The sequence below is a fragment of the Ostrea edulis genome, chromosome 9, assembly GCF_947568905.1.
Source record: "Ostrea edulis chromosome 9, xbOstEdul1.1, whole genome shotgun sequence".
Lineage (NCBI taxonomy): Eukaryota > Metazoa > Mollusca > Bivalvia > Ostreida > Ostreidae > Ostrea > Ostrea edulis.
Window position 1 is genome coordinate 50,686,384 of NC_079172.1, and position 15,299 is coordinate 50,701,682.

The 15,299-nt window shown below is 34.8% G+C and overlaps 1 protein-coding gene across 9 annotated transcripts in view; it reads left to right on the forward strand.

Annotated features, from left to right (window-relative positions):
• Window positions 1–8,556: 8,556 nt before the first annotated feature.
• LOC125658301 (ankyrin repeat and MYND domain-containing protein 1-like) overlaps window positions 8,557–15,299 on the forward strand; it is a 42,989-nt gene continuing 36,246 nt past the window's right edge. For 2 of the 9 annotated variants that reach the window (XM_048889521.2, XM_048889526.2), the window contains exons 1-3: window positions 8,624–9,220; window positions 10,768–11,000; window positions 12,320–12,414. In XM_048889521.2, the coding sequence (XP_048745478.2) occupies window positions 10,796–11,000; window positions 12,320–12,414 (300 nt within the window). In that variant the 5' untranslated portion in view covers window positions 8,624–9,220; window positions 10,768–10,795. Of the gene's footprint in view, window positions 9,221–10,767; window positions 11,001–12,319; window positions 12,415–15,299 lie in introns of all 9 variants that reach the window. The other 7 variants (XM_056149500.1, XM_056149501.1, XM_056149502.1 and 4 more) reach the window with 6 other exon arrangements.

Below are 15,299 nucleotides of genomic sequence, written 5' to 3' on the forward strand. Positions count from 1 at the left end.
TGTAAGTTTTGTCTCTCAAAATACTTATAAGCAACTGGTCATTTGAGTAATTTTGTATGACCTTTGACCTTGTGACTTGGAATCCAATGGGGGTCATCTATTCATAAGGGGCACCAGTGTTTCAAGTTTGATGTCTATCAAGGAAAGATTTCTCAACGGACAATAGCGTATGTCCAGAGTAGTTTAACCGTTGTCCTTTTGACCTCAAAATCAATAGGGGACATCTATGTCTTAAGGTTCACGTTAAATATTCATTCATAACACCGCGTGGTGGATTATACTGACAGTTTCTATGGAAAGGTATTCCAAAATAAGCAACAAAAACATAAGATTCGGTATACAGTTAATCAAAATGTTGGGAAATTAAACATTTTCTTTATATTATTATTGTAAACAGATTGTTAGAAATGGGTACATATGATTCTTTCCATTTTTAGCTCTTCTGAGCCGAAGGCTCAAAGAGCTAATACTATGGCCATTTGTGTGGTGTGCGGTGTGCGTAAACTTTTTAGAAAAAGGGCTATAACTCAAAAACCCCTTGGCCAATTTTTTTCAAATTTGTTACAGGGTATCATTGGCCCAAGGGCTTTCATACATACTAAATATAGGGATGTGACCCTTTAACAAGGGGAGATAATCAGGAAAATACAAACAAAAGTAGTGGTTGCTAAAAAATCTTCTTCTCAAGAACCACTGGGCAGATTATCACCAAACTTACACATAAGGATGAGGATATGTTGTAGATTAAAAATTGTTCAAGGCATTACCCTGGGGCAAAGGGCGTAGTCTCAAGGTCACTTCAAAGTTGACCTAAATTTATATTTCCTTAAATCTTTGATATTTTAGTCATTATAAGGACTAGGATCATCAAATTTTGACAGTTGATGCATCTTAGGACCTTATGTCAAGTTGTCTCAAAAGTAGGTCACGATGACCTACTTTTTTAATTTTACAGGTATTTATTTTAAAATTAATTTTGATGCATATCTTGGACACTTTGAAGCCTATGATCATCAAAACCTGTCAGTTGGTGGATCATGGGACCTTGAAATGCGTCAACTGAAAATTAGGTCACCGTGACCTACTTTCTGAATTTTATGGCTTATCATTTATAGATATATTTTAAGTTGTTATTTCAAATACCGAGAGGTTTAGAATCATCAAATCTTGTAAGTTGATGCATCTTGAGGCCTTGAAACATATTTATAAAAAAAAAAAGTAGGTCACAGTGACCTACTTTTTGAATTTTGCAGATATTCAAATTTCACATTTTCAATTTTAGATGCATATTTTGGGCACTGTAAAACCTAGGATCATCAAACTTTGTCAGTTGATGCGTCTTCAGTCTTCGGTTTGTGTCGACCAAAAAGTAGGTCACCGTGACCTACTTTTGGTATTTGACAGCTAAATTACTATATTTCAGACACTATTTGACCTACAATCATCAAACTTTGTCAGTTGATGCATCTTGAGTCTTCGGAGTGTATCGACCAAAAAGTAGGTCACTGTGACCTACTTTTGGCATTTGACAGTTATATTTATATATTTCAGTCACTAATTGACCTACAATCATCAAACTTTGACAGTTGATGCATCTTGAGCCTACGGAGTGTGTCGACCAAAAAGTAGGTCACTGTGACCTACTTTTGGCATTTGACAGTTATATTTATATATTTCAGTCACTAATTGACCTACAATCATCAAACTTTGACAGTTGATGCATCTTGAGTCTACGGAGTGTGTCGACCAAAAAGTAGGTCACCTTGACCTACTTTTGGAATTTGACGGCTATATTTATATATTTCAGATACTATTTGACCTACAGTCATCAAACTTTGTCAGTTGATGGGTCTTGCATGTTCGAAGGGTTTCGACCAAAAAGTAGGTCAACTTGACCTACTTTTGGAATTGGACGGCTATATTTATATATTTCAGATACTATTCGACCTACAGTCATCAAACTTTGTCAGTTGATGCGTCTTGCATGTTCAAAGGGTGTCGACCAAAAAGTAGGTCACCTTGACCTACTTTTGGAATTGGACGGCTATATTTATATATTTCAGATACTATTTGACCTACAGTCATCAAACTTTGTCAGTTGATGCGTCTTGCATGTTCAAAGGGTGTCGACCAAAAAGTAGGTCACCTTGACCTACTTTTGGAATTGGACGGCTATATTTATATATTTCAGATACTATTTGACCTACAGTCATCAAACTTTGTCAGTTGATGGGTCTTGCATGTTCGGAGTTCGCTGACCAAAAAGTAGGTCACCATGACCTACGATTGGAATTTGACAGCTATATTTCAATATTCAGATACTAATTGGCTTAAAATCATCAAACTTTGTCAGTTGATATTTCTTGGGTTCTCAAAATGTGTAAACCAAAAAGTAGGTCACATTGACCTACTTTTTTTGAATTCTTAGGATTTAACTAAAGATTTAGAATACTAAGAGGCTAAGAATAGAAATGGTGGGGTTGTACAATTTATCAGAAGAGCGATTCTAGGCCCTTGGGCCTCTTGTTTGAATAGAAATGATGTGTTTATAGTAATGGAAGGAAAAATAAGAAACATACGTTACTTTCATTGTTTATTATAACAAAGAGCAATCCAGGTTTCAAAATATGTGTCTGTTATTTCTATAAGAATCATGAGCATTTATACAGCGAAACATCAATCTTTCACTTTTGTTTTAATCGCACATTTATTGCAAATTAACAAATTCAGAAGAAAAGACACATTTGGTAAATTTATTTGCTTGTCTACGTTATATTTCTATTAAAATTGGTGTTTCCATTGAATTAAGTGATGTCGTTATGATTTTGCAACATCAATCGTAAAGAATAACTGATGGTGACATCGTTTTGGCATAATATTTTCATGGATGTACTGTTGTGTAAGTGTTGAAACATACGTTACATAATTATAGCGCTACTTCATTTACATACAAAAAAGCTATCGTTCTATATCTATTGCTAGTCTTTTGTTTTCATGTTTCATACATATTGAACTGTTCGAGAATATTTGTTAATCAATTTTATTTTTTGCCATTTCAAAGATATTGAAAGTGATATCTAGTCGTTTATTTTGCACTCTTAAAATCTTATTGCTGACTTTTACAGCAGATAATTTCTTGTTGTGTTGATTAAATATTTTCTTTGAAAACCTGTATTTATTGTCTTTCGCAAATTAGAAAAATATATGTTCAGTCAATTCCAATACAAGTTATGGAATAATACATGGAAAATTAATGTTTATCTTACATATTATCATGTCAAGGACTCAGTAACGAAGGTTACATGTGAGAAAAATCTCGAAAAATATACCATACTTTGACCTACTGTAAAAAAAAAATCTGTCATACTTAACTTGAAACAATTTGAGGTGAGTGTTCAACAGATATTTACCATTAATAAACGCATGTTACCATATATATTTTGAATGGTCGATAAACTATGATTTTGAAACCCTCAATTGCACGCTTTTATTGACTTTGGGTGTACATGTAGATGTTTTTCTAAAAAAAAAAGGGGGGGGGGAGTTACAAATAACGTGCACAAAAAGTTTTTTTCTTTCTTTTGTCTTTTGCTGTTCTTTTTTCAAAAAGGCATTTTTCAATTAAATATATATCTAGCTAAACACATTATAATATGAATCTGATCAATCTCATACTAGTAAATTCCATTTAAAAAAATACAAACGTGAGAGTCAATCTAGTTAAATACGACCACAATCGCTACAATAGAGTATACGGCGAGTATTTATGAAGTCTGATTTTGATTAGCCTAGATTGTGTAAAATACAAAGGTTATCTTTTGATAGAACATTTTTTCCAATATCATTCCCAATTTTCTATGGACTGGCCCGGTAAATAATTTCTAACTGAGATTCCTATGAGACATTTGTCGAACATAGACATATTACTATCGGATGGTTTCGAAACGGGTGCAGGTACAGACATAAAGGGTTGAATCCCTAAACTCAAGTGTATCTACGGTATTTCACCGTCAATATCCATGGTGTTGCTAAAACTGGCAATTTCTCACGAAAATTAAAACGATGATATACAGGTGTAAACAACTACAACTGTCTCAGATGACGTCATAAGAAAGGGCGATAGTTCCTTCATTCGTTCCTATGAACAACGATTTTGGTATTTTGCGCATTTATCTGGATTTAAAAAAAAATAAACACATCAATAAACTTTTCAAAACGGGTTTTAATGAATTATAAACTTTACTTTCAAATCTATGTTTATTACACTTGACCTTTAACAAAGTAATTTTTTTGGGATTACTGATCACTAGATATGAATATTTCCGTTTTCTATTGTTGTTGAAGAAGCAACTGTCTATGATGTAAAAAAAAAAAAAAAAAAAGAGTCTAGTCTTCGATTTATCGCCAGGAATGGTCGTACAAAGTGTTAAAAAGAAAAGTCATAAGTTTTGATATTGTTGATTTGAGAAAAGCTTTGCGATTTCAAGTTTACTAAAAGTTCTTTAGAATTTTTTAGAATCCGCATCCTAACGTTTTTGACATATCTCTGACATCCTGTTGATCGATTTTCGACAACTCCTTCTATTAACAGAACTGTGGTCTTACCTAGGAGCCCCCTGGATCTTCGGACAGGCGTTACTAAGTACCATTTGAGCTATTACATGTAGTATCCCGTCATCGCCGACCAAACTTATCTTATACCACATTCTCGTGATCAGAACTGGTTTCGTATCAAACAACTATATATATATATATATATATATATATATATATATATATATATATTTATATATATATAGGATGAGACGGCAAAAACCGAGGTCCCGTGTCACAGTAGATGTGCCGCGATAAAGATCCCTCCCTGCTCAAAGGCCATAAGTGCCGAGTATAGGCCGAAATTTAGTAGCCCTTCACTGGCAGTGGTGACGTCTCCATATGAGTGAAATATTCTCGAGAGGGACGTTAAACAATATTCAATCAATCAACCAACCTTTCGATCGTAGGTACTCAAAGGAGGTGGAACTGACGCCCTGTTGCTGGGTTGGATGGTTGTACAATGTTTAAAGTTACACTCGAGAATTTTTCACTCATATGGGGACGTCATCATTGCCGGGAAGGGCTGCAATATTTAGGAATATGGACGGCGTTTACAGGCTTTAAGCAGGGAGGAATCTTTATCGTGCCACACCTGCTGTGACACGGTGCCTCAGTTTTTGTGCTGTCCTCCGAAGGACCGCCCCATTTAGTCGCCTTACGACAAGCAAGGGGTACTGGGGACCTATTCTACCCTGAATACCTACGGAATTGGGTGTTTGAAGTAATTCAAATTCCTCCTACCAACCGAGGGGTGAAGCATACCCGTATTATGACAAATGCAGAAGCCAGAGAGGTTCTTTGTCAATCCATAACTTAAATTGTTAGGAAAAGGTCAAATACTTCCTGTTCCCATTAATTAAAGAGGTCAAGACTTGTACTGCACTTTATTGTTCTGAAAAAAAAAAAAAAAACGGGATAGGTGGATATCGTCCAATTTTAAATCCAAAACCTCTGAACAAATACGTAGTATGCAGGGGCTTCGAACGTGCTTCCATGTGTATTATAAATATGCTCCTTCAACCAGGGGACCTCACAATCTCTCTGGACTTGAAGGATGCATACAGTCATCTTCTAATATGAAATTCTCATTAAAAATATCTTCGTTTCGAATTTTCGAAAAATCATTTTCAATATAGGACTCTTCCGTTGGCATTTCGCCGATCCCTCGAGTATTCTACAAAGTTCTTGCCCCAGTTATAGAACACCTACATGTAGAGAGTATTCAGTGGGTATTTCATTTGGACATTGGAGGGATAATCCATCAGTCCCCAGTAATTCTAAAATATCAAACAACAGATGTGCAGCTTGCTATCTCGGTTGGATTGGATTCTTGTCAATCGAAAATTCAAAACTGGTCTCCAAGTCAGGGTTTCACTTATATAGAGAGTAGTTCAACAGAAAGTCAGGCACATTGTGCCCAACAGATCAGGGACAATAGGGATTCAGTCTTAATAGAGTTTTCCTGGAATCAGACAAGGTATCAGCGAGATCAATGCTAGAGATTGTAAGGTTAAATAGTATCTCTGATAGACTTTGTACCATTATGCAGATTCAATTTCACTTGAAAGAGTCTTCAATTCTGTCTCCGGAGTCAATGGAAGTCAAAGGTGGACAGCATTTTAAAACTAATTTAAGTCACAAAGAGTGCCAAAGCAGATTTAATTTGGTAAAGGGAGACACCTTCTTTAGCTCAAGGTGGAAATTATAGTCACCGACAGGGTAAGATGCCTCCAACACAGGATGGGTCGCATTGGGGGATCAAATAGTTCAGGGCAGTTGAAGCCCAGAAGAGAATAAATCACATATAAATCTATTAGAAATGAAAGCAGTGATGAATGTGGGCTCAGCATTGGAGGAACTAATCGGTGCTATTTCGATCAGACAATGTGTCGGTAGTCCAGTACATAAATCGACAAGGGGGGCGGGAGGGCTAGGTCTCCCCTCTTTTGCCCCTTAGCATCACAGTTACGGCAGAGAGCCGAGGAAATTAAATTATGCTGGGAGCAGCACATAGCAAGTATTCGCAATGTTCTGACTTACTGCTCATAGGTGAGAGATCTATGTATCAATGTCCTTAGAAGGAATGCATACTAATGGCGCGAAAATGGACAACGAGAATATACATACATATGTATCTGGCTTTTTGCACTTTCGATACAAAATAATCACTAAAGCACACTTTATATAAAAAGAGTAATACCAGCACGATTTAAAACACCACATTTTCATATAAATTTTCAAGCAATAAAAATAGTGGTAAAAATCCTTTAAGCTTGGGATTTGGAAATGGTTCTGAAAGTATTAAAAAGACACATTCCGCCTTTTGAGCCAATGAGTAAGGTCCCACTTAGAATTGTTACACACGAGTTTATTTCACTTCTGGCGACTGTCACAGTCAAAAAGGCAAACGACCTGAGTCATTTGGCAATGGTGAATTATGTAGGATTTTTGCCAACAAAGCTAGCAATGCTGACGATTTATCTCCCTTTCTGAAGGAGATAGTCATTTCATCTTTTGCTGATAAATTACTTGATGGTGTATTATTTAAGCGCTACAGAAATATTAAAGACACCATCTAAAAATCCTACATCCTTATTGAAATGTGTGGCAAAGCCTTGCAATTCAGTTTTACTTCAAACTACTTCAAAATGGATTTTTGCGGCTACCGGTAATAGGTTTTATTACGAAATATCAGCTCACTCTGAAAATCCATCTGTCAGGGTGTATTCGGTGAGAACTGGAGTTCCACACTGGGCTATCATTAAGGGAACTTCCAAGGAAACCATTATGGATGCAGATTGGAGAAATGAATCATCCTTCATTATATAATTACTTGCTCCATCTTCACCAATACCAGTCTAAGTTTGAAAGAACATTGTTAGAAGCTGTGAAACACAGCCTCCTCCTAACAGACTGTTTCTAAGACTCTATAGATATAGCTATAGGTTATTTAGAGGTAAGGGAAGTAAGATTAGAGCAAATCTAGATTTTACAAACAAGCACGTGGTACGTGTACTTACATATCCTCCATCCTTCCCCTTCTGATTGTCTGAGTCTATCATGTTATGTTTACGACTAAAATTTTGAGAAAAAGCCCACATGGTGATAGGCGCATGCGCGGGAATTGAGGAAGGTAAAGGTCCCGAACGTTTTTCTCTGTGGTTGAGTTGAGTTGAGGTACATGTAGTATGAAAAGAAAATTCATAGGTTACCGTATAGCGTTTTTTTTTTTTCGCTGGTCTAAAATTTGGCGATTTGCTGGCTCTGAAAAGGTATGCTAATAATGTAACGTGTAGCGGTCACCGAGCCAAATGCTTATTACGCTCACCGTTGCTTAACTTGCGTGATCAAGAGAGAGACTCTACCACATCACTAGAAAAGTTAGCTCTCTAGCGAGGCAGTATAAGTTCCCTCTTTTACTGCCCGCTACACTTCCCCCAAATCGGAGAAGCTTTGTCGCGAAGCTTAGCGTGATCGAGTCCTCTCTGAGTGTTTGGCACTGTTCAGTAACGGCACCCACCGTTCCCAACGACAACCACCGGACGTCGTCCCCGGACGAATCCACATCCGTACCCAGAGCTCCGAAGAGAGTCCCTACGCTGCCACCAATTTGTAACGTGTAGCGGTCACCCAGCCAATTGCTGATCACGCTCGCCGTTGCTTAACTTGAGTGATCAAGAGAGACACTCTACCACATCACTAGAAAAGCTAGCTCTTCTTACACTGTCCGCTACAATAATTTTGGCGGATTAAATTTTGGCGGACAAGGAATCTAGTTATCTCTTTTGCAAATATTGAAATCGCAATTTGGTGCATACTTGGCGAGTGAAATTTTGGGGGAAAGCTACATATGGCCTACATGTGTATATATATATATATATATATATATATATATATATATATATATATATACATGTAACCGTTAAATAATAATGATTTATCATGCAACTCGTGGGAAAAAACCGCTATATGGTATTAAATTAGATGTAAGTATCAAAGGTTCGCTCGTAAAACCTAGGTTTACGATTATATATTGTGTTTCCAAATTACTGATTTGAAATCACAAATTAATTAGGAATCAGTGATCACAAAAAATGAAATCAAATATATGCGACACTGCATGCATGGTCTCGATCTGTTCATGTAGTACGTGTAACCAACGCATACCCCTCCATTTTGTTGCATGTTGAAAATTAAGAATTTGAAGGGTTTTGACAGTTGATCTTGGTAAAATATGTACATATTTCGAGAAGGATTATTTATGTTCAATGATCAAAAAAAAAAAACAAAAAAAAAATCCGAAGAAAAAATATCCGACAAAAGAATAGGAAATCGTGGATTATGGGAAATCGACAAACATACATACATAGTGGTTTACTTTGTACAAATGTATTATTCTGAAATCCCTATAAGTACGTACACTGTCCGTCCAATTTTGAGATATAACAAGTACCTTGTAGTCGCGATTATTATTGTGCGCGAGCTATCTAAATTTGTCACTTAGCAACGTGTTAACGTGCTTCGCGGAAACCAATATGGCTGCCAATGTTTACATGCTGATAGCAATCGCAACGATGCAATAGATTACGTATTAAGAAGCAATTAGACTTTAATTTAAAGACAGGTATTTGTATATATCTTTTTCATTTCAATGTGTGTAAAACTATGGATTATGTGGTGTGTTGACAGACAGTGATGGTACTACTGTTAGGGCGAGTGCAGCTAACTACTCTTGGTTTATCTGTTAGTGTTATGTAAACATTTGAATTTTGAAAGTTTGAAAATGCATAAAAGTGGTAAAAATGAAAATTTGCAACAGAATGTAGTGAAAATTGAGGCAAGTCTTTTTATTAATATATTTTGTATTGTGTCAGTGCCCCATGATGCTGTTTTGGGGGCGAATGTTGTGATGCACACATTTTATCGACAATATTAATTTTCTTTGTTTTGATATTTTCATATTGTTTTCATGATCTTGAATACCAGTATTAATATTTTTCAGATATTTGATTGTACACAAATGTATTGGTTTCCAAAATTTTCGTTCACATGCATGATCATAATGCGTTTAAAAATCTAAACATACATGGTCTTTATTTCATACCTAAACATTGTTTATGAATTTTTGATAATAAAAAAATAATGATAAGAATCATAATCTATAATTCAAAATAAATACTTCATAATTTCTAATTTTTGAAGTAATAAGTAATTTTCAAAATATTAATTTTAAATTGAAAATTATTAGCTTAAATGTAAGCAAATTGTTGTATAATTTCTTTAAATTCACGTTTTCTAAATCTGTAATGGAAAAGAAAGAAACGCAATAACCACCCAATAATATAGAAGGCATATAAGGGACATTAACCGAGGCTTTAACTTGTTGGAGTAAATGAATATTCTGATAGTTTTTGGGAACATAAACTTGAAATTGATTATAAGATGCATGGTCTTTTTTTTTTTTTTTTTTACGTTTGATTTTAATTTTAAAGTTAAACAACATGATGCACACCGTGAGCTCTCTTAACTCTTTATCATAGTCACAGGAGGTCTTGTAAAGACCTAGAAAGATGACAATGTTCTGGGTTAAGATGAAGAAATTCTTCATGATAGAACATTACTTTTCATTGCTTATTTTTAGCTTGCTGGAATAATCGACTGTCTGGAGAGCTATTGTCATGACCCCAGTGTCAGCATTTTGAACCAAGGGAGGATATGGTTTTGATATTTTACATATAGATGCATCATGAATAGACCTAAGTTGTTTTGGTACCAATTTAAGACTTTGATCTAGTGACCTTTACTGTGAACTTTGACATACTTTTTAAAACTTTAAGCTGTGCTATATCTTTTAAACCAATGAGGGGAAGGGTTTTGATATTTCCTCATGAAGAGACCTTTATTGTGGTACCAAGACTTTTGACCTAGTCAGTAGTGACCTTGGACTTTTACCTATTTTTCAAAACTTTAACCTTTTGAACGATAGGTTAAGTAGAGTCATACTTCCTGGTGAGCTATGTTGTCTTCTGACAACTCTTGTTGTCTCATACACTTGTGTTACCATGAAGATTGCTACAACTGTTGTGTCTTTTTTTGAGGTTCAAAATAATTTTCACGACTGATATGAGTATAGTTTAAATTGTTTAGTATTTCTGTATTTATTGTATATAGAGACTGTGGTTGGTTGTTCATCATCGTCATGTCAACATTATCTGAACACTTGCCAAAGTTGAACAATGCTGAGTTTGAGAAGTTTCCCGAACCTGTGGAAGTCCAGTATAAAAGTGGGGCAAGTTACAAAGGGATGGTTAGCAATCACTTACGATGTGGTCAAGGAATTTTCAGGTGGCCAAATGGTGCTAGATATGAAGGCCAGTACTCAGACAATGCCAGAAATGGAAAAGGTATTTAACCTTTTATCGTTTATCTGACTTTTTGCACAATGATGTTACATGTAAAATCACAGGGCCCCCCTTGCTCCAAGAGATTGTCCATTATATCCAAATAATTTTTTATGTAGGTCATTGTTGCTTTTACTTTGAATTGTATGCTTTTTATGTAAAGCGCTTTAGAGATTTTTAATTCATTAGGGCGCTATATATAAGTCTTAGTATTGTATTGTATAATGCATGAATTTTATTAAAGGCAATTTGTGCGTATTTGAGTGCATGTGCAGAAAAAATCGACAGTATGAATTTATTATTTTAGCAGATCAAGTTTTGTTTTTATGCCAAGAGCAAAGTTCTGTTGTTAAACAATGATCAAAATTACAGGCTGTCTAATCATGTTTATATAGATTTAATTGTCTACTCCGGATATATTGAAATTCTGATTATTCAGGGATCCTACTTGAATTGTTCATTATATCCAAAGTTCAATATAACCAATGTTGAACTAAATATGAAATAATGTTAATGGGGATTTATTTTAACTTCAATATAACAGATAGTTCAATATAAGTGACTTCAATATAAGTAGAGTACACTGTATATATAAATTTGATTGTTTGATAACTCAGGAACCTAGGATTGCTTCAGATACTTTAAATATCATTAAGCTAGAGGGATTACCATTATCCCTATGATACTACCAGTTACATCAGCATGACTCTAAATTCCTTTCATAGGGCATCAGACTTCAAAACAATTAACTGTCACAGCTCTAAAGACGTAGGGGATAATCAGGCAACCTGGTTCAAAGTCTTTGAACAGACTCTAGAAATATTTACCATATATTTCTGAATCCTTATATAAATTTTTTGATGTAATGGTTTTAGCAGTCCTGATACAAGCAGTCTACTGTAAAACACAGTTATGGTGAACCTCCAGGGCCAGTGAAAAACATTTCGTTATAACTATAAACTTCATTATATCCAATAAGATGTTTATTGATCTCCTCTTTAAAAATAGGGGAATAAATATCACTCTGCAATAAATTTGTTGTTCAATATAAGTATGTTATACTGTATACTATTTAACTTTCGCCCCCTTATGTCATTGATTGATCATAACCATATTATTGTGATACATAATTATACCCATGCGACGTCATACATAGCGAGATTGACTAATACCATATAGATATTGTAATTTCTCAATGTAAAACACACACATATATAGTGTGCTTCAAATTAATTTGATAATCCTTTTACATCTGATCAAGTAATGTGCTCTACTCAGTACGAAGCAAATGTATACATGTGATATTTCTGAATTCTCAATAGGTTTGCAAGTCTGGCAGGATGGGGGACAGTACGAAGGGGACTTTCTGAATGACATGAGGCATGGAGAAGGGGAACTCAAGTGGAGCAATGAAGAGGTGATGTGTTTTCTCACTGTAATCAATGGATGTGTGTTGATATGGGTTTTATAACTTCCATCCTTTTCATGAAAGTATTAATAGTGATTAACAGTGAATTCAAATTCAGTTTCCTGCAGTGGGACGGGAAATAAAGGACTATTTTTTTTCCCCTTAAGATTGTCAATCAAGTTAAGGTTTGCTCTTGCTGTATGCATTCTTGGTAAAATTATACTACTTTAAGTGAGTCACTTTTAAAAACTAACTTCCAAGGAGACTGTTGCAAAACAATTCATTGTCAACATGAAATAGCTAAAAAGAGCAGGGTATGCATGTTTGTTTACTTTGAATTAGTTTAATCAGGAGCTTGAAAGCCCAGTACTAAATTAAGCCCACACACCCATCAATATTCATGGGGATGGACAAGGAAAAGGGAGAGAGAAAAAAGAGAGTGAGGGGAAGGAGGAGGGAGAGTTAGAAATTAACAACAAACTCCTCATCCTGTCCAGTACCCACTTTTCCTGATTATCAACAATTTTCATATACTGTACATTCAAGAGACTTTTGACAAAGGGTACCTTCATATAGATTCAAGCTACATGAATTATTCAAAATTAACTTCTATAAGCAATCATATAATTATAGTGACAATTTGATAAAATATGGAACTGCATGCAGAACACGATGTCTGATCGTCCAATAGTTGTTTCTAGATGTTTAACTCTTATCTCACGGTGGTTAGGAGATAAAAATTATTTGAGCTAGTGTGTACATGCGATGGGTACAAATGTTTATCATAACATTTACAGTAAAATATCTCTATCTCAAAGTCCGAGGGACCTCGAAAAAACTTATTCGAGATTACCGTGTTCGAAATATCAGAAGTTTTTTTAATCATTTATATAGGGAAAACGGCCGGGACCAGCGGTCAACTTCAACTCAAGTGGGGTATTCAAGATAAACCATATTCGAGATACAGATATTTTACTGTATGTCATTTCGGAAGGAAGAATGTCATCTGCTATGTAACCACCTGAACTTCGGGGGAGGGGGGGGGGGGTAAATTTTGAAAGTTTATGAATATTTGAGGATAAAATATATCATACAAATATCAAACTTCATTGTCTTTTTCTCTAAAAAGTGTTGATTGATGATAATAGGAAGTGGCCGATTAAACCACTTGTGAAGCAAGCTCTAAAGATTAAGACAGAGAAATTAATTCAAGTCTGCACATTCATCCAATAATTTTTTTGACATTGAGTAGAATCTTAATTACGATAATCTCATTTACTGAACTTTTCGATCTCACAAAGCAACATCTCACTGACCTGAGATTTTGAACTTATATGGATTAGCTCAATATCATCCTAGTCTTTCGTTCCCCTGCACATTGCAGTGCATCATATATATTGGAAATAATATGAGTAGGCCTCTTTACTGTATATGCAATATTGATCAATCATCATGGATGGGTCAAAACGATAGATGTGACTTCACAGTCTTTGAGCTGACGTCATAATACAAATGGTAAAGTAGTGGATCTAATTGAGGAGAAGTGGGTTTTTTTGCAACTGGAATTAAGGCAATTTTTTTGTTTTACTGCTTCTGAAAATATAATGTAGCAACCGCTCACATTAAATTTCCAATTTCAACTCCTTGATATATATCATTAATTGATGTGAAATATGAGTGTTGGTGACAGCTATCTAACCTTCGTCACACCACCATTGCAGTAGGCTTATATAGTTTAACATGCAGTCATATGGGGAAATCAACTTGGCGCTTGACTACTATTTGCAGAGTTCAAGGTATTAAAACAAAGTACATACACTTATTGATCAAGCGTTGGTGTTTATCAAAGAACTTGTACTAATTAATGTCTATATATGTAACTGTACGCTAGACAACAGGTTGTTAGTTGAATCTCAATGTATCATTACCTAGAAAAAGGCACAGAAAGGGTCTCACTTACATGTAATGTAGCAGTATTGATTTGCTAAGTAAAAAATAATGGCGATGCTATACGTACTTGAGGACTAAATCAGAATTCAGGATACCAACACCTTGCTATTAAAGAGGTTTGCACCTGAAATTTGGAGTAATGTCAATTTTTTGGAAAGTGTATTTTTTATTTCTCCGTTGAAGTAGAATTGGGAAACTGAAAAGAAAAACTAGGGTCACAATTATAGGTTATAGACTTTGTATGGGAAAATATGACGACCGAGTTTTTTGGCGTGTAGACGGACCGAGCTTGCAATGTCTGTTCGCGACAAAAAACTCGGTCGTCATTTTTCCCATACAAAGTCTATAACCTTTTTATTATATACTTTCAATTTCATTTAGAAACTAACAATAATTTTATTTTGAACAATAACTTTATCGGTTTAACTGAGTAAAAGATGAAAAACACGAAAAATTTGAAAATTAACGGCGTAGAAATTTGATTGTGACGTAATGTTTGCGGGCCAGAATGTTTCCGGGCATATATCGTGTGATATATGCCCGCAAACTTTTAGAGATAAAAAGAAGAGATGAAATTGAAAGTATATAATAATGCTTGTTATTGAGCTTCAGTGTTCTAAACATGACCTTTTTGCAGTTAACATTTATTCAATTAAACTTGATTTGTCTGTTGGTATCAACACAATATAAACAACAGAAATCAATCTTTACATAAAATAGATACATATATAATCATGTCTTCTAACAATACAGATATATTAAAAGTTTTAATACAAATAATGAAAATAAATAATGAACTTTTTGCACTTGATATACAAAAAAAAAAAAATCATGATATCAAATTTGAGAGTTTAAAAAGACATATTAGGAGTAATGTCAATTTTTAAAATTGCACATAATTTTCAAGGTCTTGTCATAAAATTTAGAATGGAACTAAATGAAGT